Genomic DNA, 23,877 nt, shown 5'->3' with positions numbered 1-23,877 from the left:
AAATGATGATGTAGACACACACAACCGCTTTCTGATTTGTGGTTAAAAAATTAAAACAACTGCTTACATGAATAAGAGATGAGATTTTATTCAAGCGATCTGCTACAATCCTACAACTAACAATCAAAGACTTCCTGTTCCAGCACGTGCATCACCCTTGTATACGAGTTGTCACATGATATGTGTTTTCATGCTTGTTAGTATTGATGGGGGATTAAAACTAATACGGAGAGAAATATTGGTGTGAACAAAAATCGTTTTAATTTGAAAACCCTTTTTTCAAAGCTCCATGGGATCCTCTAAGAATGTTGATGTCATGATTCAAATGAATTGATTGGTCAGTGAGTGGAACTTTTATACAGGTTGATCTCTTATCTCCAATTTAACCTGCTCCAGAGCAGGTTAGCCGTTCAGCATAAGTTACCATGGTGATTTACACCGATAAGATGTGAACAAGCTTTGTATGACTGAAAAACCTGAATTTATCCTGAATTTATCGCGATAAGAGCAGGTTTGGCCTCGTAGTACAGGCCCTGGTCATAGATCCCCCAACTGACAATCTTGGTTATCTTTTCCTTTCATTCTTCATCCATCTGTATTTTGCTCCAGCACTAGATTCAGTTTTAGTCTGACAGTGTGTCACTCTCTTGGCATTTGGTTTATGTCAAGAGCCCCCTGTCTTGTGTCAGTCCATTTGTTTTTACCTGCGTAGCCCTGTAGGCTGAAAGCTCTCCGGTCTCTGACGGACTGTAATCCAACCCTGGCAGCCTCCGTATCACTCACTGCAGCAAGGTCCAGTTTAGCTGAAATGACCTGTCCTATGTGATTCACATGATACCTTTAGAAGGGATTCACTCATTAGTAGGGACACTATGTTGTCCATATTATACTCTGAGTAGATAGACTGTAACTAGACTTACCTATATTAAATGAGTAGTCCATAGCTTTTCAAAATTATCTCTATCTCCAGCAATATACTCATATGAATAAAACAATGTTTTTATGGAACATGGATCATTGTGATATAGCATCATCACCATCCCACAAAAAATCCGATATCTAGTGCAAATTTCATATTTTTTAATCAGTAAGACAAAAAACCTAAGAACCCCTAGTGAAAAGGCATTTTAAACAAATGGTTTATCAAATGTGTAGTACTTCAGTCATTTCTACTGTGACACAACTTATGTCCGTAACACGGTTGACAAAGTAAATACTTTGAATGTTTATTTTCATTTAAATATTTTAAAAGTCATGAGAGACTAAGCTTGCCAAATGATGGATTTAGCACACTATGGGGATATATTATGGGAACAACTAAACTATTTAGCAAAGAAAGCTAAAGTTTTTGGTTGATATGATGTGTAGTCCTAATCATGCAATGACTCATTTACCAAATCTGACAGCAGGAAAAACAACCAAATGCAGTATAACATACACATTTTCTAATAAATGATGGAACCTGTTGACTTTTTGTATTAAATGAAAGAGAAATGTGGCCCAATATTAATGTGATCATTGTTTGAAGTTAATATTTAGTAAACTTGACTAATCCAACCCATGGACATGAAATGTAGCTCTAATGATAGAATGACTCTCCAGCATCCTCAGCATGAAACGTTCACGGCTCTGATAGAAAGTCTGGCTCCACTTCACCATGAGCCTCGGCCATCAGCGGTGTGTTTGCTGCCTGCACAATAACCTGACTTTCTTCCAAAGGATCATCAGCAGCTGCTTGTTTTGACTCGGTCTCTCTGAACAAACATGTGGAGCAGCTGGGAGACGGATGTTGGTGGAGCTGTGGTGCTTTTCAAGTCATTTTAGGAGAGAAACGAGTGGGAAAAGCCGCCGAGCAGCGCTGCTCACCGCGGTGAACGGGTGAGGTTTGGAGGCTCCACCGACAAAATACAGAGAGCATCAGAGCTCTTCATGACTTCAATATGAAGACACACAAGTCCGCTACCTGCTTCCTCACTGTCAGCCTCCAGCACCGCTCACCCACTGATGTTTCACTCGTTTATCAGTGAAGAGAAAACACAAGTGTCTCGGCGTTCACACTGCACACAGGAGCCACGGCTGGATTGAGTCTCCACGGTTCTCATGGTGTGTTCAAGTACCGCCTCCCGATCGGGACTCTTCATCAGTCCGTCAGTCACTCCGATAGTTACTCGTTGATTTAAACTCAGAGACAAAGATGGCAGAAGTCCCTCCAGCTCCAGCCGCCGCCCCGGCCAAAGCGGCCAAGAAGAAGGTTGTGAAACCGAAGAAGGTCGGCCCCAGCGTCAGGGAGATCATCATCGAAGCCGTGTCCGCGTCCAAGGAGCGGAGCGGCGTGTCAGCGGCCGCCCTCAAGAAGGCTCTGGCTGCCGGAGGCTACGATGTGGAGAAGAACAAGTCCCGCGTCAACACCGCCATCAAGGGCCTGGTGATCAAGGGGACTCTGGTCCAGACCAAGGGAACCGGGGCCTCCGGCTCGTTCAAGATCAACAAGAAGGTGGAGCCCAAGGTGAAGAAGCCGGTCAAGAAGGCTGCTCTCAAAGTGAAGAAGCCCGCCGCCAAGAAACCCCTAGCGGCCAAAAAGGCCAAAGCAGCGGCAGCCAAGAAGCCAGCAGCCGCTAAAAAGTCCCCGAAGAAAGTGACGAAACCAGCAGCGGCCAAGAAAGCAGCCAAGAGCCCCAAGAAGGTGGCGAAGAGCCCTAAGAAGGTGGCAGTCAAGAGCCCCAAGAAGGTGGCGAAAAAGGCTCCTGCAGCCAAGAAAGCCCCCGCGAAGAAGGCTGCCAAACCCAAAGTGAAGAAGACAGCAGCCAAGAAGAAGTGAGCTGTCCTCACTGTGAAACATGTTCATCCTGCTAAAAGGCTCTTTTAAGAGCCACACACGTCGATCCACAAAGAGCTGTTTCCTCATCAAACATCACCACTGTCACTCACTGGCAACACATATGTAGAGACTGACTTCTTAACTAAAGAGAGTCGAGTTAGATAGAAACATGTTCAATATTTATTTGTTACAATGTCAAGTTATTTAATGTCAAATACTTTAAATACATTTAAAATATCTTTAGACACTGAAGGAGAAGCAGACTACTACTGACACACACACACCCACACACACACTGTGCAACATCATGTACATCGATTTCAGCTTTACATCATATATTTATACTTTAGAATTTCTTCTTAAGAATTATTCATTTGTCATATTTGGTTGTGTAGAAACATATTTATTGTCTTACTGTATATTTATCTTAGTAAACACATAAGAATGAGTCAGTTATTGACTTTGAGCTGCTTAGAATTGTCGATGTCCACTTTGCATGAGAATATGTAGTAACATCCGGATTCCAAGAGATGGCGCTGCACTACAATCTGTGAACCAGAACACCGTCCACTACCATGATGAAGTCTCCTACATGTCCTGTCAGAAGCTTTGTTTTCCAGTAGGTCAGCTGCTCCTGTTTTATTCTCATCTAATGATTCAAACACTAAGTTAATTTGTTTCATGTAAATATCAACAGATCTTGTGTGGAAGTAAATCTAAGTAACTCCCACCTGAAGATTGTTTTTCAAATCTTGACTATGACTCTGCTTGGGTGTGTCCACATATAGTCATTTACACCCAGTGCTCACATGTAATTGCTCAATAGCAATTTAGTTTTTCACATTTAAAAGAAAGTTTCTTTCAAATCATAATCATTTTACCTTTGTATCTAAACCTCTCGAACCCTATCCTGACTTGTTCTCTCCACCTTGACAACAGCCATGTGTAGGTGTGTTCACACACTTGGAGCTAACGTTAAAACCACGTCTGACGAAGGCTACTAACTTTCAGAATATAATTTTAAACTACTAAATTAGACACATTGTTTCAGGACCATGGACAGAGCAGTTGTGTTTAGGTGGTGTACTTCAACAGTTTGTTTCTCTGAATGGATGTTGTGGAGCAGAGCGCAGCCGCTTTACACTTCAAGTCTATGTGGGAACAAGCTACACATTTAAATACACACGTAGGGGAGAACAGAGTAAGATGAACCAGTCAGTCACGCAAAGTGAATTCATCATGTTCATAAACTCAAAATAACTGTTGATCTGAGTTACTGTGTGAACCAGTTTTGTGAAAATGGTGCATGTGGGATAAATTGAGTCATTGCTCACTGAATTCTAACACATATACAAACTGTAAAAGTTTATGTATGTGTTAAAATGTGTATTTAATGGATACCTTGTTGGCTAATGTCATGTTCAAGTCACACAAACATGTTAACTACACAAAAGTACATGTACATTCTGTCTGTATCTAACACAAAAAGGTCAGAATTGAACCCTTACTAAAATGTTTGAGTAACATGTTGAACAACAGTAAACAACCGTATGGTTTTACTTAAAACGTTTTTGCCTTTGTTAAATTGATGGGATATATGTTGTACCAGTTATTAATGTGGCACCATTTACCCATAGAGTGTAAATCTGAAACAATACTAATCACATGCTTTATCAGGTATGGGTACTCAACAACCTGAGGTATAACTTCTGTTCCTTGTTTGTTCAGTACTTGTGTATTTTCCAAGTTAGATTAGGGCATGTGGAGACTTGCTCTTTACCAGAGGTGAGTGTGTGGCTCTTAAAAGAGCCTTTGTGTTGGTGGTTTCCAGCAGCTTCGCTTTACTTGGACTTGGCGGCCTTCTCGGTCTTCTTGGGCAACAGAACAGCCTGGATGTTGGGCAGCACGCCGCCCTGAGCGATGGTCACTCCGCCCAGGAGTTTGTTGAGCTCCTCGTCGTTACGGACGGCCAGCTGCAGGTGGCGGGGGATGATACGGGTCTTCTTGTTGTCGCGGGCGGCGTTTCCAGCCAGCTCCAGGATCTCAGCGGTCAGGTACTCCAGCACAGCCGCCAGGTAGACGGGGGCGCCGGCACCGACACGCTGAGCATAGTTGCCTTTACGCAGAAGCCTGTGAACACGACCGACGGGGAACTGGAGCCCAGCGCGGGACGAGCGGGTCTTTGCCTTCGCTCTGGCCTTTCCGCCTGTTTTGCCTCTTCCGGACATTTTCAATTCGTTTCCTGAAACTGCGGCAAACAGCTCGAACCCTCGCTTATATATCAGCGGATCGCGCGGGACGGATCATGCCAGACCAACCAGAGAAGAAGACTCCAGCGGAGCGGGGGGGGGGTCGTTATGCACTTTTCTCCAATAAGCAGCGGGGACTCAGGCGGTGGGTCGCTCCTTTGGGCGGAGCTGAGCTCCAGGAGGAGCCTCTCACCAATCAGGACCCGGGGATCTGAAATTGCGTCACCATTTCGCGACAAGCTCTGTCGTTTAAAAGCAGAGTGTCGCTGCTCGCCTCGACTTCACTTTTTCTTCCGATCAGAGATAGAAGAGACAAAATGGCAAGAACCAAGCAGACCGCTCGTAAATCCACCGGAGGCAAAGCCCCCAGGAAGCAGCTGGCCACCAAGGCTGCGCGTAAGAGCGCCCCGGCCACCGGTGGCGTGAAGAAGCCTCACCGTTACAGGCCCGGTACCGTGGCTCTGAGAGAGATCCGTCGCTACCAGAAATCGACGGAGCTGCTGATCCGCAAGCTGCCCTTCCAGCGCCTGGTCAGAGAAATCGCTCAGGATTTCAAGACCGACCTGCGCTTCCAGAGCTCCGCTGTCATGGCTCTGCAGGAGGCCAGCGAGGCTTACCTGGTCGGCCTGTTCGAGGACACCAACCTGTGCGCCATCCACGCCAAGAGGGTGACCATCATGCCCAAGGACATCCAGCTGGCCCGCCGCATCCGAGGAGAGAGAGCTTAAACTGCTGCTGCTGCTGCTCCACTCACGATAACAACGGCTCTTTTAAGAGCCACTTCACTGCACTCAAGACAAAACTCCTCTGCTGCTCTCACTAGTTACTGACTGATCATAGCTCTAGAAGCTTTCATCAACAAATAATCAACCAATATAAGTCATGTTGCTCATGACAATCATAGCATTTAATTTATTCAATTAAAAGACTAATAATGTGAATAAACAATTTCACTTTCAATCACACTCTATATCTGTCAGACCATTTTTTAAATTTACAATTACAGACCACACTGATTCTGGACAGACATTCTATTTTTGTCTGTGTCGATCAGATGACACTGTCAACATATGTCAAGAATCAGCTCCTCTGACATTTCATTCACAGCCATGTGTCAGTACAACAGAGGAACGTTATCAAAAGTTCACTCACACTGTTGATTCAATGATTCATGAAATGAAGGGTGGGGGGGTCTCGAAACAGCGAAAGAGTAAAACAGCATAAGAGTGATTATATATTGTTTACATAAGGAACAGAGGTCAGAAGGTGAATTGACACAGATAAGATATCTGCACCTGAAAGCATGAGCTATGGAACAAAATAATCCAATAAATATATAAATTGAAATCCATGTTTCTGAACTAACTGAGTTAAAAAGAGGGGTTGGGGGTCTTAATAATGAGATTATTAATGAAAGTGAGCTGCCATTTCAGTGACTGAGGTTAGGACAGCAAGACAAACTGTGCAAGACGCCCTTGATCTGATCTTCCAAGATGAGGAAGCAGATAGTGATTTGAAAGAGGATGTGTCAGAGCAGGAAGACAACATGGAGGAATATTACGATTACAGCCGTTCTAATGACGACATTTATATCTTCTGACATATGACATTAAAAATGAAACAATATTTCTTACCAGTCCTCTTCTGTCCGACCATTATAATTAAAATAATCTATTGACAACACTGATCCTGGACACAGCTCATGTTTAGTAGCAAACTTACCTAGAGAGTAGTTCACTTCCTCCTCTGGCAGGTCTGTTCAGCAAAGTTGTAAAACATCCTTGTTTGAACAGTGTGTGTCAGTGACAATGTGAGTTATCATCACTTATACCTGATGTTGTGTTTCATTATGACACTGGTTGTCAATATTCTACTTTGTTTAGAAGCTCATGTGATAATTAGCATGCTATTAGCTTTGCCCAGGAGGTCCTGAGCTGAGTGAATGTGCAGGTGTGCACCCCAGCTCATGTGCTACACCTTGTCATTTATGTTAGTGCCTGTTTGTTTAGTCAAATGTTAACTTTCGATATAGCCTGTCATAATACTGTATCATTTGCATGCACTGTTCCATTGTGGTCAAATTGTGCTGTAACATCAGTTTGTTAAGAAATTATCAATAATGTTTGGTTGCTCATTTAATCATCAATCATCTGAATAAGCTTATTGTTAACAAATGATCAATGATCAACTGAACCAATAAATCCATGGTCATTGGCAGAGTCATCACACAAAGCCTCACATATTTTCTTGCTTGATACAAACTTCCAGCAGTGTTCAGATCACTGGACTTTACTTGTGTATCACATCAATGTAGGAAAATGTGTCACCTTCAAGTTTATATCTCTTATCTTTTTTGTTTTAATCACACACAAAACAAGAAAATAAAGTATAAGTATCGAGCAGAAATAAGAAAACACTTGGTGAAAGTAAAAGTTAACTGGAGCAGTTGTGTCTCTCCAAAGTCTGCAGACAACAGTAATCATCAATAATAAACACAGGGTAACAAGTGAAGAATCCAGTCTCTACTGGGTAGTGCCTCCCTTTGCCATCAAAACAGTCACAGTTCTTTGTGACATTGATTCAACAAGATGCTGGAAACCTTCCTCTGTTATTCTGATTCATGTTGACTTGAACAAAAACGTTCTGCAGATTAATCAGCTTCACACCGTGCTGCTGATTGTGAATAAAGAAGTTAGTAATGCATTTAATGAATAGAAAAGTAATAGTGATGTAGACATCAGTTACGATCTTCTGGCCCATACTCTGAATTTGTATCTGTGCTGGTTCTTAGGACTGATAAAGTCCTAATAATAAATGAGTTCAATGTTCATGTTGATCTCAATATAAGTCTTCATCATTTAATTCATTAATAGATTCAATTTCACTGTAAATGTAATTAAACCAACTCACTGTTTCAATCACACTCTTGCTCTTGTTCTGACATATGACATAGACATTAAACATCTAATAATATTTCCCACAAATCTTTTTCTGTCTGACCATTTTTAATTTACAATTATCAGCAACTCTGATCCTGGACAGAGATTTACATAAAGGGCTATTTTAGTAGTCAGCAACAAACATGAGATACTTGAAACATACACTTGAGTAAAACTTGTATTATAAAAGTTTAATGTTTAGTCAAATGTTAACTTCCTCATTTAAAGGTTCAGTGTGTAACAAGCTGGTAACATCATATCAAACTTGGTGTTCCTCACTCCCCCCTCCCTTCCTGAGCGTGAGGAGAGCTACGGTGGCCCTCATGCGTCAAAATGCTGGATGACCTCACTGAGCTGACTTCTCTGCAGTGTCTATAGATCGATACATATTGATTAATGTAACCTGTTTATTTTGAATGCAAACTGTAGTTAATAGTTTACATGAAGACAATGTGTTGAAATGCTGTGGTAGTGCTTTATTACTGACATTAGGTAGCTGAATTAGCTGAATGCTAATGCAGGCTAACAATATTGATGCTGGCTAATGTTAGCACACAGGCTCGTATAACAGGGAGATGGCGTTAGCAGGAGACACTTGTCTTCTCTGTTTACGTGCTGAAACACTTGAGTTCTGTACTGAGGTGAGCAAGAGAAGAGGAGGAGATCCTGGAGCTGCAGCAGTGAGGAGGAGGAGAGACTGGACCACTGGGAGCAGATTGAAGCTACAGGTTTGTGTTTTCATTATATGACTACATGGTCTGCTTGATATCAACAAGAACAATACAACACAAGTGTTTTCATACCACAGCTCTGTGTGCACATCTTACTGAATAATGTTACTGTAACATTAGCTGTGCAGTGCACGTCAGCCACTGACTGTAAAACCTCAGAGACACCACTGAACAATTATTATATAAATACTGTATGTTACAGGAATATGTTGTTATTGTTTTGCATATGTGGGATACAAGAAACATTGCAGCCTATAACCCCTAATAACTGGCCTTATCATATAACCAACATAATATAGAGCTAATAATAAAGCCTTATCTGAGTTTCTCCTTTGTTTATGTTTTCAGACACTTATTGAGGAGATGAGTGTGGAGCAGCACAGGAGCTGACAGCTACAGACATGGTGACTCACCTCCTGCTGGAGTGTCATGGTGTTCTTATGAACTGTAGAGACTAACCTTTCAGACAGTCAGAAGAAATGCTGTGGTCAAGATCCTGAAAACTGTGAGTCTACCACCATACTTCTCCCAGTACTGCCCAGAAGTGTTTAACATGTTCACAGGCAGTACCAGGAAGATGTTACGGTGTTAGACCATATTAGAGAGCGTGGGGATGACAACACTTTTACCGCAGCATATCAACATTTTATTTATTATCAACATGGCTCTTTAGGCCAGGGAACCCATCTTGTCATCCCCAGCTGCGGTTTTTGTCCCTCTGAAGGTTTTGTACAGTACCACGTATTCACACACCTGTCAAATGTATCTAGTATTACAAAAGCAAAGGTGATATGAGTAAGACTTACAGGGTTTGTATTCCACAAGAATGATGTCAAAACACAAAGAGTGCATCCTTTTTGCATATTTATAAAAATGCATTTTTTAAATTTAATCAAATATTTGTAGTCTTCTTTAGCTGAAATCATTCGATATCTGATATACATTTAAATAACTTTAAACATTGACTGTGCATGTGAGTGATCAATTGCAGATGCAAGCTGTGAAAAACAATAATTCATATTACAATGCTAAAACATTTCAAACTTTGTTTTAATGGATATGGTAAAATGGCAGCAAGAAAGCAGATGAAATAACAGAATGGAAGAAATAAACTTGTTGTTAATACAACATTAGATAATGAAAAACTGTTCAATGCATTGACTTGCCTGTGTTCCAGTGCAAACTCAGTTGCTGAATGCAGTTGGATCTGAAACAGGTTTGTCATTGAACTTGATGTATCAGGGTGAGAAAGCTGTAAAAGAACAGTAAGAAAATAAGTGATACATGACACAGTGGTCTTCTCCTGTAATAAATGATTTTACATCCTGAGATGGTGGGAAGTTCACTAAACTAAATAAATAGATCTAGGATAAGTCAACAAGTACTACAGTGATCTTAGTCTGGAGTATTTCACAATATGAATCTGTAACAATGTAAATGTTACTATAACAGCATCACTTTGAATATACAAAAAATAATAATCTATTGAACAACAGATTGACTTTGTATTGATGTAGTAAATTACCTGTTCAACAGAAAACCTGAGACTTCAGTGTCAGAAAGTCTTTGTCTCTCAGTAGTTTTCCATCCTGGAGACAACATGGTGTTTGTCCCCGGTTCTGTCTCAGGTCCCGTTTCACATCTCACATTAACTTTCACTTCTCAGTTGAAGTCTGTGCCGTTCCTTTGGTTTGTCAGAGGTCAATGTATAAGTATGTTCCTCCATTCAACATATTTTCTGTTGGCAAACTTTCTGCCGACCTTTCATAACAACCCCCAGGTCCCACTTCTTCTTCTACTATTTTTACAGGGGCGGTCCTTCAGTAAACAAACACAAACTCAGTCTTTGTGTCCACACTCCAGACCAGTTGGTGGCGGTAATGCACGTAACTGTTCATAGCTAAGAGCCAAAAAGCCAGAAGAAGAATCAGTAAATATAGAGACGTGCCTCAGACCGGTTTGTCCTTTAGATGATCTGTAGCAACAACATTTGACATATTGTTAATTTAATCATCAATGTGTTTGCAAGTCAAGTGAACACACTGATTGTTAAGAAATGATACATGATCAACAGAACCAATGAATCCATTGTGTGAATGATTCAGAGCGTTGGGACACTGGACAATAAAACTAATTCAATATGAACCATAAGTATTAAATTCAACCATGATTGAATTCACCACAGTTCCAGTATTAGTGTAAAGTGGCTTTTTGAGTGTTGGTGCACATGTTGTTGGAGTCAGGACAGTTTGTCTCCATAGAGAAAGTGTGTGGCTCTTAAAAGAGCCGTTGGTTTGATGTGATGTCTCCAGAGTGGTTTACTTGGAGCTGGTGTACTTGGTCACGGCCTTGGTGCCCTCAGACACGGCGTGTTTAGCCAGCTCACCGGGCAGCAGCAGGCGGACGGCGGTCTGAATCTCCCTGGAGGTGATGGTGGAGCGCTTGTTGTAATGAGCCAGACGAGAGGCCTCACCGGCGATGCGCTCGAAGATATCGCTCACGAAGGAATTCATGATGCCCATGGCCTTGGAGGAGATCCCAGTGTCGGGGTGGACCTGCTTCAGCACCTTGTACACGTAGATGGCGTAGCTCTCCTTCCTGCTCTTTCTCCTCTTCTTTCCGCCCTTACCGGGGGCCTTCGTCACCGCTTTCTTGGAGCCCTTCTTGGGCGCGGACTTCGCTGGTTCAGGCATCGTGACGATATTACTCGATCAAATGAATCAAGTCCTCAGTGAACAGGCTGTATTTGAACACAACACATGTAAAGTTGCTGTGCTGTTCCCTCTCTGTGATTGGCTGAATGTTAATCGTCAGTGTAACAGCAGTGGGCGTGTCTCCATGTCCAGAGTCCATTATTCTCCTGCTGACAGAGGTTGAACTGTAGAGATGAACTGGAACATTTGGGGGGTTAAGAAATGCATGATGTCTGAAACTATATATGTTCTTATTATTGATGTTAGTATCACATTAGTATCATTTCAAACTATCTGAACTAAAGCGACCTGATAAACACACTGCTCTAAATATTAAGGGAACACTTGATCGTCACAGTAAAACACCAAGTCAGTTAAACTTCAGGATTATTAATCTGTTAATTTAGATTGAACTGAATATAATTATTGTCTTCATTATAACAACCAGTCTGACGGAGCTTGAATGTGATGGTAACACAAGTATTCCTGGTCTCCCTCCAGTCTCTCTCTTTGTGTCCCCAACACCTTAGTTAAGTTGATTCATGTGTTTATGGTAATTTACATAAATGTTTACAATGTTGACTGTTGAGTTATTTACATGTGTGTGTTTCTACATGAAACTATTTAGCTTCATTAGTAAGTGTTGAACCTGCATCTGCACTTCTTTCACCTCAGTCTGTGGCCTTTCTGGCTTCCTCTTGGTTAGTTCAGTCACAGGAGTGAGAAGCAGGAAGTATGTGTGGTTGATGATGATCAGTGAGGAGATCAGTAAAGTACAGCTTCACAAGTCTGTCTCCAGTTTCATCACATCAAGAGATTCAACTCTCCACATTGAACACTCACGTTACACTAAGATCATGATTCTATCAACCTCTGCTACATGCTGTGACTGGGACTTTCATTCATTCATTCATTCATTCATTACATTCATCTGTTTACAGCCTAATTTAACTGCACACAGTCCTTTATCCCCATTTATGTCAATCTTCTATGGTCACTTCATATTTTGAATGTAGTTTAAGGTTGCATAAACATTTTTATTTCTATAGTTACCTTCTAGTTTTTATATAGATGATTAGCATTAACAGTTTAATATTTATTTTCTATGCACATTTTCTGCAAATATTTAATATCCCTACACATTTTGAATTCCTCTGTATATATTTAAATCCTATGCAAATGTTTTAATTTCTCTGTCAAAGTTTGATTGTGCTTCAATTGTTTAATTTAGTTTCTTTAATTCCACTGTACACATTTAAATGTACATTAATCTCAGGCATTTTGTGTATGATTACTGTGTTATGAGTTAACCCTAATGCATAAGTCAAGTCTAATGTATGTTCAATGTATGTTACTGCCACCGGAAGCTTGAATCTCCTTAGGGATCAATAAAGAATCTATCTATCTTCAGACCCTGATTGATTGTTGTTCTCTGGAAGAACTAGTGATGAGTGTTGAGCAGAGGATGTGAGCTCTCATTGACTCAGTGTGTGGCTCTTAAAAGAGCCGTTGTGTTGTTGAGCTGTTGAAAGTGAGTTTATCCACCGAAGCCGTACAGAGTGCGGCCCTGTCTCTTCAGAGCATACACCACGTCCATGGCGGTCACGGTCTTCCTCTTGGCGTGCTCGGTGTAGGTGACAGCATCGCGGATGACATTCTCCAGGAAAACCTTCAACACGCCGCGGGTCTCCTCGTAGATCAGACCGGAGATACGCTTCACTCCGCCACGGCGAGCCAGACGGCGGATGGCGGGCTTGGTGATTCCCTGGATGTTATCACGGAGAACTTTGCGGTGACGCTTTGCGCCTCCTTTACCGAGACCTTTTCCTCCCTTTCCTCGTCCAGACATTTCTCTTCAGTCAGATGAGAGCTAGTCAATAGTGTGATCCGCGGGAATCACAGCTATTCATAGCCTGCATGAGGACGTGCTAGAAGACAGAGGCGTATACTTCCGCCTCCATCTTCGGTGATAATAAACTCTTTGGTGCACTAGCGCCCCCACAGGACTTTGGATGTAGGACGGTAGATATTAAGGTTTCATTTAAACAGTAACAATACGAGAATCAACTGTAGGTTCTGAAGTCATATCAGATGAAAGACCAGAGGAGAGGAAGTGTTGATGACGAGCTTCGACTATTGAGAATCTGTCTGTAATTTCACCAGCTACCAACCAGATGCTGGTTAACATTTGTGTTGCAGCAGGTCAGTTTGTCCACACTACCAGCCACTCTGGCAAATAATAAACCACCACTTCAGGATCTCATCCAGTTAGTTGGCAGGAAGAATATTTGAAAGGGAATCTCTGAGAGCAAGTAACTTTGCCTTTAACAAAGCTTCCTTCCTTGTCTGTCACTTTTCTTTCTGTTTCTTTCCGTAGTTCTAAACATTTGGGTTTGTGTGTGCAAGTTCAACTTATACAAACTAATACAGCCAGCCAAGTTCTCCAGAGTTCTTTATCCTGGATAAAGCTGGACACACACACACACCATTTTATTTAAGTAACAGTGATTGGTATGAGTTTTTAAAGAAAGCCATGGTGTTCCAAACGTTAATGTTTGCAGGTACACAATGTTGACTGGTCACCTGTTCCTGAACAATGCAAGATACATGCAACTCCCCCAGAGCCTCAGATCAACACATTCAAGAGCAGCCACATCTGCCCCTGGACACAAGCAACAACCAGCTCCCAGAACAATCACAACCAGTCTGTGTTGAATGCAACAAGCATTATACTGCTACAGAATGATTAGAGAGAGAACTAATAAAAGAGGATATGTAAATAACTAGACATTAGTTCAATGATGTTCAATGTCTATATCATATTTCAGAACAAGAGCAAGAGTGTGATTGAAACAGTGAGTGGGTTTAATTACATGTACAGTGAAACCAATTGAATCTATTAATTGTCCAGACATCACACGTGATGGTGATGGTCACCCCACTGTGCATGTACAAAGCAGTGGGTGGTCCTGTCAGCATGACCCAGTGCAGCCTCTCCAGTAGAGTCTTTGATTATTTCTTTCCAGAGGGAGGACCGCTGTGGAGGGAATCAAACACAGAGCACACTTAACATCAGCTGAAAACACAACTATAAAATGCGCTTTATTAAATATCAGGTCACTAAATTCAAAATCTTTACTTATAAATGATCTCATTACTGATCATCAAATAGATTTATTATGCTTAACCGAAACTTGGCTACAAGACGGAGAATATGTAGGTTTAAATGAAGCGACGCCCCCAACCCACTCTAATACTCACATTCCTCGGAACACAGGCAGAGGTGGAGGGGTTGCAGCAATCTTTAAATCTGATCTATCTATCAACCCCCGACCAAAAGAGAGTTATAACTCTTTCGAAAATCTTAGAACCAGCCTCGTCCACCCAAGCCTGACGTCACATAAACCAATTAATATAGTCATCATTTATCGTCCACCCGCCCCTTACTCTGAATTCCTATCTGAATTCTCTGAATTTTTATCAGAACTAGTCCTTAAAACAGATCAAATCATTATAGCCGGTGATTTCAATATTCATGTAGATGTTGCGAATGACAGCTTTAGTTCAGCATTTAAATCAATAATAGACTCGATTGGTTTCACTCAACATGTGAATCAACCGACCCACTGCCTGAATCACACTCTTGATCTTGTCCTGACATATGGCATTGACATAGAAAATGTAACAATATTCCAACAGAACCCGCTTCTGTCTGACCATTTTTTACTTACATTTGAATTCAGAATTGTTAATTACGTCAATTCTGGACGGAAAGTCTATTACAGTCGATGTTTATCTGACAAAACTGTTCACAAATTTAAAGAACTGCTCCCCTCCTCACTTCCCTCTCAGCCATGTGTCAGTACAATACAAGAAGATTATCAAAACCTTACTCCCACACTAGTTGATAACTTTGTAAATAGTACTGCAGCCTCACTAAAAACAGCACTTGAAGCTGTCGCCCCATTAAAAAAGAAGAGAGTAAGTCAGAGGAGATTAGCTCCGTGGTATAATTCCCAAACGCGCGTTCTAAAACAGACATCGCGGAAGCTAGAAAGGAAGTGGCGCTCCACCAATCGCCAAGACTTCCACCTAGCCTGGAAGAATAGCCTTATAAATTACAAAAAAGCACTTAGAAATGCCCAAACCTCGTATTACTCATTACTAATAGAAGAAAATAGGAACAACCCCAGGTTCCTCTTCAGCACTGTAGCCAGGCTGACAGAAAGTCACACCTCCACTGACCCATCTATTCCTCTAGATCTGAGAAGCAATGACTTCATGAGCTTCTTCGCTAATAAAATTACAACCATCAAGGATAAAATCAACGACCTCCTCCCAGTGAATAACACAGATTCATTGTCTGGTCCTGAAACCATAGCACCAGATTTATGTCTAAACAAATTTTACTCTATTGATCTTCCTGAACTGACCTCGTTAGTTTCATCATCCAAACCAACTACTTGTCAGCTGGACTCTGTTCCAACTAGACTTTTTAAAGAAGTCCTCCCCCTAATTGACAGTTCCATTTTAAATCAGATTAATATGTCTTTGCTAACCGGCTACGTACCACAGGCTTTTAAGGTAGCCGTTATTAAACCTCTGCTTAAAAAGCCTACGCTTGATCCAGAGGTTTTAGCTAATTATAGACCCATATCCAACCTGCCCTTCATTTCCAAAATCCTAGAAAAAGCCGTTGCTAACCAGCTGTGTGGTTACTTAGATAGTAACGGTTTATTGGAAAAATTTCAGTCAGGATTTAGAACCTATCACAGCACAGAAACAGCACTATTGAAAGTCACTAATGACCTTCTTATGGCATCAGATGATGGACTTGTCTCTGTCCTCGTCTTGTTGGACCTTAGTGCAGCCTTCGACACAATAGATCATAAGATTCTGCTACAGAGATTAGAACAACATATAGGAATTAAAGGAACAGCACTACACTGGTTTAAATCATATTTATCAGATAGATTCCAATTTGTTAATGTTAACAATGACTCCTCCATGCACATGCAAGTTAATCATGGAGTTCCACAAGGTTCTGTCCTTGGACCAATACTCTTCACCCTATATATGCTCCCCTTAGGCAACATTATCAGACAGCACCACATACAATTCCACTGCTATGCAGATGACACCCAATTGTATATTTCCATGAAGCATGATGAATCTAATCGCCTAGTTCAACTTCAGGAATGTCTCAAAGATATCAAGGCGTGGATGACCCAAAATTTTCTACTTTTAAACTCAGACAAAACTGAGGTTGTTGTAATTGGCCCTAAACATCTCAGAGAAACACTGTCTGACCAGATAGTCACTTTGGATGGTGTCAGTCTGGCTTCCAGCTCCACTGTGAGGAACCTTGGAGTGTTGTTCGACCAAGACATGTCATTTGACCCCCATATTAAACTAGTGTCTAGGACGGCTTTCTTCCATCTGCGCAATATTAACAAAATTAGAAACATCCTGTCTAAGCAGGATGCTGAAAAACTAGTCCACGCGTTTGTAACCTCTAGATTAGATTACTGCAACTCTCTATTAGCAGGATGCTCCATGAAGACTGTTAAAAGTCTCCAATTGGTCCAAAATGCTGCAGCACGAGTGCTGACAGGAACTAGAAGGAGAGATCATATCACTCCTGTCTTAGCTTCCTTACATTGGCTCCCGGTAAAATTTAGAATAGAATTTAAGATCCTGCTCCTCACTTTTAAAGCCCTCAACAATCACGCCCCCTCATATATCAAAGAGCTGATAACACCTTATTATCCAAGTAGATCACTTCGGTCCCAAAACACAGGCTCTCTAGTGGTTCCAAGAGTCTGTAAGAGTAGAACAGGAGGTAGAGCATTCAGCTACCAGGCTCCTCTCCTGTGGAACCAGCTCCCACTCTGGGTTCGGGAGGTAGACACTGTCTCAGCATTTAAAGTAAAACTAAAAACGTTCCTTTTTGATAAAGCCTATAGTTAGGGCTGGATCAGGTGAGTCCTGAACCATCCCTTAGTTGTGCTGCTATAGGTTTAGACTGCTGGGGGAACGCCCATCATGCACTGAGCACTTCTTCACTTCCCTCTGTCTCTCTGTCTCTCTGCCCCCCCACACTCATTTATTTATTTATTTATTAGTTTTAACATGTCATCATGTCAAAGTGTCACTTTGTCCTCCCATAGTCCCTCTGGCTTATCTCTCTATCTCGTTTCAGATAACTCCGGCACCGGGACTACAGGACCACAACGACCACCATCACCATTGTCTGCATTTATTACAAGAACTCAGCAATTCATTAATATATCTAGTCATGTTGTAGATCTATACATTGTTATTGTTATGGTTAGCCTTGATTTTGATGGTGCCAAATTGTTACCGGTCTCTCTCTCTCCACCTCATCTCTCTTCTCTCCCCCGCTTTCCACCCATCTCTCCTTTCCTCCCCCCTTACTTTTCTTTCCTCACCCCAACCGGTCGAGGCAGATGACCGCCCACATTGAGCCTGGTTCTGCCAGAGGTTTCTCCCTGTTAATGAGGGAGTTTTTCCTCTCCACAGTCGCCTGTGCTTGCTCATTGTGGGAACTGTTGGGTTTCTCTATGTTAATATTGTTTTAAGGTCTTGACCTTTAAATGTAAAGTGCCTTGAGATAATGTAAATTATGAATTGGCGCTATATAAATAAAATTGAATTGAATTGAATTGAACTTACAGAGACAAGCTGCTGGAAATCAGGACCGGTACACTGTCACTAAGCAAACCAAGCTTCAATCAAGAAGCTTAAATCTAAATGATCGAGAGTTGTGCACTGATTAAGTGTTGCACTCTCTGTCTGTGTTACAGCAGGACAAGATATATAATGTCCTCTATTCTACACATTCATCTTTCAAATACTTCTTCCCTGTCGAAGCCTGGTGGCTGCATTACCCACAATCCAACTCAAATGCCAATTGTTATGCTACAAGCAGCTAAGGCTAATAATGGTTCTGCATGCTTCATGGCTGCACGTTGCATTGCAGCGAGGGAGGTAAGGTCAGTGGAATTAGCAGATAATGACCCTGATGATGAAGTAGAGTCAGCTGTACCACAGTGATGGATCGAAACAGGAAAAGAACAGTCAGCAATTTGGGAAATGCTTGTGTTCTTACTACACAATAAGATCTGTGGTGAGCTGAAGATGATCCCTAAACATCATACAATATCAGAGTAATGGGACAGAATCAGGTGATGTAGACACACACAACCGCTTTCTGATTTGTGGTTAAATTCTGTATTTTACATTAAAACAACTGCTTACATGAATAAGAGATGAGATTTTATTCAAGCGATCTGCTTCAATCCTACAACTAACAATCAAAGACTTCCTGTTCCAGCACGTGCATCACCCTTGTATACGAGTTGTCACATGATATGTGTTTTCATGCTTGTTAGTATTAAAACTAATACCAAGATAAATATTGGTGTGAACAAAAATCGTTTTAATTTGAAAACCCTTTTTTCAAAGCTCCAAGGGATCCTCTAAGAATATTGATGTCATGTTTCAAATGAATTGATTGGTCAGTGAGTGGAACTTTTATACAGGTTGATCTCTTATCTCCAATTTAACCTGCTCCAGAGCAGGTTAGCCGTTCAGCATAAGTTACCATGGTGATTTACACCGATAAGATGTGAACAAGCTTTGTATGACTAGAAAACCTGAATTTATCCTGAATTTATCGCGATAAGAGCAGGTTTGGCCTCGTAGTACAGGCCCTGGTCATAGATCCCCCAACTGACAATCTTGGTTATCTTTTCCTTTCATTCCTCATCCATCTGTATTTTGCTCCAGCACTGGATTCAGTTTTAGTCTGAGAGTGTGTCACTCTCTTGGCATTTGGTTTATGTCAAGAGCCCCCTGTCTTGTGTCAGTCCATTTGTTTTTACCTGCGTAGCCCTGTAGGCTGAAAGCTCTGCGGTCTCTGACGGACTGTAATCCAACCATGGCAGCCTCCATATCACTCACTGCAGCAAGGTCCAGTTTAGCAGAAATGACCTATCCTATGTGATTCACATGATACCTTTAGAAGGGATTCACTCATTAGAAGGGACACTGTGTTGTCCATATTATACTCTGAATAGATACACTGTAACTAGACTCACCTATATTAAATGAGTAGTCCATAGCTTTTCAAAAGTATCTCTATCTCCAGCAATATACTCATATGAATAAAACAATGTTTTTATGGAACATGGATCATTGTGATATAGCATCATCACCATCCCACAAAAAATCCGATATCTAGTGCAAATTTCATATTTTTTAATCAGTAAGACAAAAAACCTAAGAACCCCTAGTGAAAAGACTCAAGGCATTTTAAACAAGTGGTTTATCAAATGTGTAGTACTTCAATCATTTCTACTGTGACACAACTTATGTCCGTAACACGGTTGACAAAGTAAATACTTTGAATGTTTATTTTCATTTAAATATTTTAAAAGTCATGAGAGATTAAGCTTGCCAAATGATGGATTTAGCACACAATGGGGATATATTATGGGAACAACTAAACTATTTAGCAAAGAAAGCTAAAGTTTTTGGTTTATATGATGTGTAGTCCAATCATGCAATGACTCATTTACCAAATCTGACAGCAGGAAAAACAACCAAATGCAGTATATCATACACATTTTCTAATAAATGATGGAACCTGTTGACTTTTTGTATTAAATGAAAGAGAAATGTGGCCCAATATTAATGTGATCATAGTTTGAAGTGAATATTTAGTCAAATTGACTAATCCAACCCATGGACATGAAATGTAGCTCTAATGATAGAATGACTCTCCAGCATCCTCAGCATGAAACGTTCACGGCTCTGATAGAAAGTCTGGCACCACTTCACCATGAGCCTCGGCCATCAGCGGTGTGTTTGCTGCCTGCACAATAACCTGACTTTCTTCCAAAGGATCATCAGCAGCTGCTTGTTTTGACTCGGTCTCTCTGAACAAACATGTGGAGCAGCTGGGAGACGGATGTTGGTGGAGCTGTGGTGCTTTTCAAGTCATTTTAGGAGAGAAACGAGTGGGAAAAGCCGCCGAGCAGCGCTGCTCACCGCGGTGAACGGGTGAGGTTTGGAGGCTCCACCGACAAAATGCAGAGAGCATCAGAGCTCTTCATGACTTCAATATGAAGACACACAAGTCCGCTACCTGCTTCCTCACTGTCAGCCTCCAGCACCGCTCACCCACTGATGTTTCACTCGTTTATCAGTGAAGAGAAAACACAAGTGTCTCGGCGTTCACACTGCACACAGGAGCCACGGCTGGATTGAGTCTCCACGGTTCTCATGGTGTGTTCAAGTACCGCCTCCCGATCGGGACTCTTCATTAGTCCGTCAGTCACTCCGATAGTTCCTCGTTGATCTAAACTCAGAGACAAAGATGGCAGAAGTCCCTCCAGCTCCAGCTCCAGCCGCCGCCCCGGCCAAAGCGGCCAAGAAGAAGGTTGTGAAACCGAAGAAGGTCGGCCCCAGCGTCAGGGAGATCATCATCGAAGCCGTGTCCGCGTCCAAGGAGCGGAGCGGCGTGTCAGCGGCCGCCCTCAAGAAGGCTCTGGCTGCCGGAGGCTACGATGTGGAGAAGAACAAGTCCCGCGTCAACACCGCCATCAAGGGCCTGGTGATCAAGGGGACCCTGGTCCAGACCAAGGGAACCGGGGCCTCCGGCTCGTTCAAGATCAACAAGAAGGTGGAGCCCAAGGTGAAGAAGCCGGTCAAGACGGCTGCTCTCAAAGTGAAGAAGCCCGCCGCCAAGAAACCCCTAGCGGCCAAAAAGGCCAAAGCAGCGGCAGCCAAGAAGCCAGCAGCCGCTAAAAAGTCCCCGAAGAAGGTGACGAAACCAGCAGCGGCCAAGAAAGCAGCCAAGAGCCCCAAGAAGGTGGCGAAGAGCCCTAAGAAGGTGGCAGTCAAGAGCCCCAAGAAGGTGGCGAAAAAGGCTCCTGCAGCCAAGAAAGCCCCCGCGAAGAAGGCTGCCAAACCCAAAGTGAAGAAGACAGCAGCCAAGAAGAAGTGAGCTGTCCTCACTGTGAAACATGTTCATCCTGCTAAAAGGCTCTTTTAAGAGCCACACACGTCGATCCACAAAGAGCTGCTTCCTCATCAAACATCACCACTGTCACTCACTGGCAACACATATGTAGAGACTGACTTCTTGACTGAAGAGAGTCGAGTTAGATAGAAACATGTTCAATATTTATTTGTTACAATGTTAAGTTATTTAATGTCAAATACATCAAATACATTTAAAATATCTTTAGACACTGAAGGAGAAGCAGTCTACTACAGACACACACACACACACACACACACACACACACACACTGTGCAACATCATGTACATCGATTTCAGCTTTACATCATATATTTATAATTTAGATTTTCTTCTTAACAATTATTAATTTGTCATATTTGGTTGTGTAGAAACATATTTATTGTCTTACTGTATATTTATCTTAGTAAACGCATAAGAATGAGTCAGTTATTGACTTTGAGCCACTTAGAATTGACGATGTCCAATTTGCATGAGAATATGTAGTAACATCCGGATTCCAAGAGATGGCGCTGCACTACAATGTGTGAACCAGAACACCGTTCACTACCATGATGAAGTCTCCTACATGTCCTGTCAGAAGCTTTGTTTTCCAGTAGGTCAGCTGCTCCTGTTTTATTCTCATCTAATGATTCAAACACTAAGTTAATTTGTTTCATGTAAATATCAACAGATCTTGTGTGGAAGTAAATCTAAGTAACTCCCACCTGAAGATTGTTTTTCAAATCTTGACTATGACTCTGCTTGGGTGTGTCCACATATAGTCATTTACACCCAGTGCTCACATGTAATTGCTCAATAGCAATTTAGTTTTTCAGATTTAAAAGAAAGTTTCTTTCAAATCATAATCATTTTACCTTTGTATCTAAACCTCTCGAACCCTATCCTGACTTGTTCTCTCCACCTTGACAACAGCCATGTGTAGGTGTGTTTACACAGTTGGAGCTAACGTTAAAACCACGTCTGACGAAGGCTACTAACTTTCAGAATATAATTTTAAACTACTAAATTAGACACATTGTTTCAGGACCATGGACAGAGCAGTTAGTTGTGTTTAGGTGCTGTACTTCAACAGTTTGTTTTATGAATGGATGTTGTGGAGCAGAGCGCAGCCACTTTACACTTCAAGTCTCTGTGGAAACAAGCTACACATTTAAATACACACATAGGGGAGAACAGAGTAATATGAATCAGTCAGTCATGCAAAGTGAATTCATCATGTTCATAACCTCAAAATAACTGTTGATCTGAGTTACTGTGTGAACCAGTTTTGTGAAAATGGTGCATGTGGGATAAATTGAGTCATTGCTCACTGAATTCTAACACATATACAAACTGTAAAAGTTTATGTATGTGTTAAAATGTGTATTTAATGGATACCTTGTTGGCTAATGTCATGTTCGAGTCACACAAACATGTTAACTACACAAAAGTACATGTATACATACATTATTTCTGTATCTAACACAAAAAGGTCAGAATTTAACCCTTACTAAAATGTTTGAGTAACATGTTGAACAACAGTAAACAACCATATGGTTTTACTTAAAACGTTGTCCTTTGTTAAATTGCTGGAATATGTTGTACCAGTTATTAATGTGGCACCATTTCCCCATAGAGTGTAAATCTGAAACAATACTAATCACATGTTTTATCAGCTATGGGTACTCAACAACCTGAGGTATAACTTCTGTTCCTTGTTTGTTCAGTACTTGTGTATTTTCGAAGTTAGATTAGGACATGTGGAGACTTGCTCTTTACCAGAGGTGAGTGTGTGGCTCTTAAAAGAGCCTTTGTGTTGGAGGTTTCCAGCAGCTTCGCTTTACTTGGACTTGGCGGCCTTCTCGGTCTTCTTGGGCAACAGAACAGCCTGGATGTTGGGCAGCACGCCGCCCTGAGCGATGGTCACTCCGCCCAGGAGTTTGTTGAGCTCCTCGTCGTTGCGGACGGCCAGCTGCAGGTGGCGGGGGATGATACGGGTCTTCTTGTTGTCGCGGGCGGCGTTTCCAGCCAGCTCCAGGATCTCAGCGGTCAGGTACTCCAGCACAGCCGCCAAGTAGACGGGGGCGCCGGCACCGACGCGCTGAGCATAGTTGCCTTTACGCAGCAGCCTGTGAACACGACCGACGGGAAACTGGAGCCCAGCGCGGGACGAGCGGGTCTTTGCCTTCGCTCTGGCCTTTCCACCTGTTTTGCCTCTTCCGGACATTTTCAAATCGTTTCCTGAAACACGTCAAGAGAAACTGCGGCAAACAGCTCGAACCCTCGCTTATATCTCAGCGGATCGCGCGGGAGCAGAGAAGAAGCCTCCAGCGGAGCAGGGGAGGGCGTTCTGCACTTTTCTCCAATAAGCAGCGGGGACTCAGGCGATGGGTCGC

At 42.0% G+C, this 23,877-nt stretch overlaps 6 protein-coding genes across 6 annotated transcripts; 3 read left to right on the top strand and 3 right to left on the bottom strand.

Moving 5' to 3' along the window:
• The first annotated feature begins 130 nt into the window (after positions 1–130).
• LOC138412444 (histone H1-like) lies at positions 131–2,874 on the top strand. Its single transcript, XM_069536300.1, has one exon. It carries the CDS (start codon positions 2,195–2,197, stop codon positions 2,816–2,818), a length of 624 nt encoding a protein of 207 aa, XP_069392401.1. The 5' UTR covers positions 131–2,194; the 3' UTR covers positions 2,819–2,874.
• Positions 2,875–4,414: 1,540 nt separating this feature from the next.
• LOC138412408 (histone H2A) lies at positions 4,415–5,158 on the bottom strand. The gene has a single exon (XM_069536213.1). The coding sequence runs from the start codon at positions 5,044–5,046 to the stop codon at positions 4,660–4,662; it is 387 nt and encodes a 128-aa protein (XP_069392314.1). The 5' UTR covers positions 5,047–5,158; the 3' UTR covers positions 4,415–4,659.
• A 213-nt stretch (positions 5,159–5,371) lies between these two features.
• LOC138412276 (histone H3) lies at positions 5,372–6,338 on the top strand. Its single transcript, XM_069535804.1, has one exon. The coding sequence runs from the start codon at positions 5,385–5,387 to the stop codon at positions 5,793–5,795; it is 411 nt and encodes a 136-aa protein (XP_069391905.1). The 5' UTR covers positions 5,372–5,384; the 3' UTR covers positions 5,796–6,338.
• A 4,717-nt stretch (positions 6,339–11,055) lies between these two features.
• On the bottom strand, positions 11,056–11,430 carry LOC138412272 (histone H2B). Its single transcript, XM_069535785.1, has one exon. It carries the CDS (start codon positions 11,428–11,430, stop codon positions 11,056–11,058), a length of 375 nt encoding a protein of 124 aa, XP_069391886.1.
• Positions 11,431–20,626: 9,196 nt separating this feature from the next.
• Positions 20,627–21,519, top strand: LOC138412433 (histone H1-like). Its single transcript, XM_069536278.1, has one exon. It carries the CDS (start codon positions 20,834–20,836, stop codon positions 21,461–21,463), a length of 630 nt encoding a protein of 209 aa, XP_069392379.1. The 5' UTR covers positions 20,627–20,833; the 3' UTR covers positions 21,464–21,519.
• Positions 21,520–23,302: 1,783 nt separating this feature from the next.
• LOC138412409 (histone H2A) lies at positions 23,303–23,710 on the bottom strand. The gene has a single exon (XM_069536214.1). The coding sequence runs from the start codon at positions 23,706–23,708 to the stop codon at positions 23,322–23,324; it is 387 nt and encodes a 128-aa protein (XP_069392315.1). The 5' UTR covers positions 23,709–23,710; the 3' UTR covers positions 23,303–23,321.
• Positions 23,711–23,877: the final 167 nt, after the last annotated feature.

This window comes from Paralichthys olivaceus, chromosome 12 (genome assembly GCF_024713975.1).
Source record: "Paralichthys olivaceus isolate ysfri-2021 chromosome 12, ASM2471397v2, whole genome shotgun sequence".
Taxonomy (NCBI): Eukaryota; Metazoa; Chordata; class Actinopteri; order Pleuronectiformes; family Paralichthyidae; genus Paralichthys; species Paralichthys olivaceus.
The sequence above is the reverse complement of the archived record's forward strand: the minus strand, read 5'-3'. Positions and strand labels throughout refer to the sequence as shown.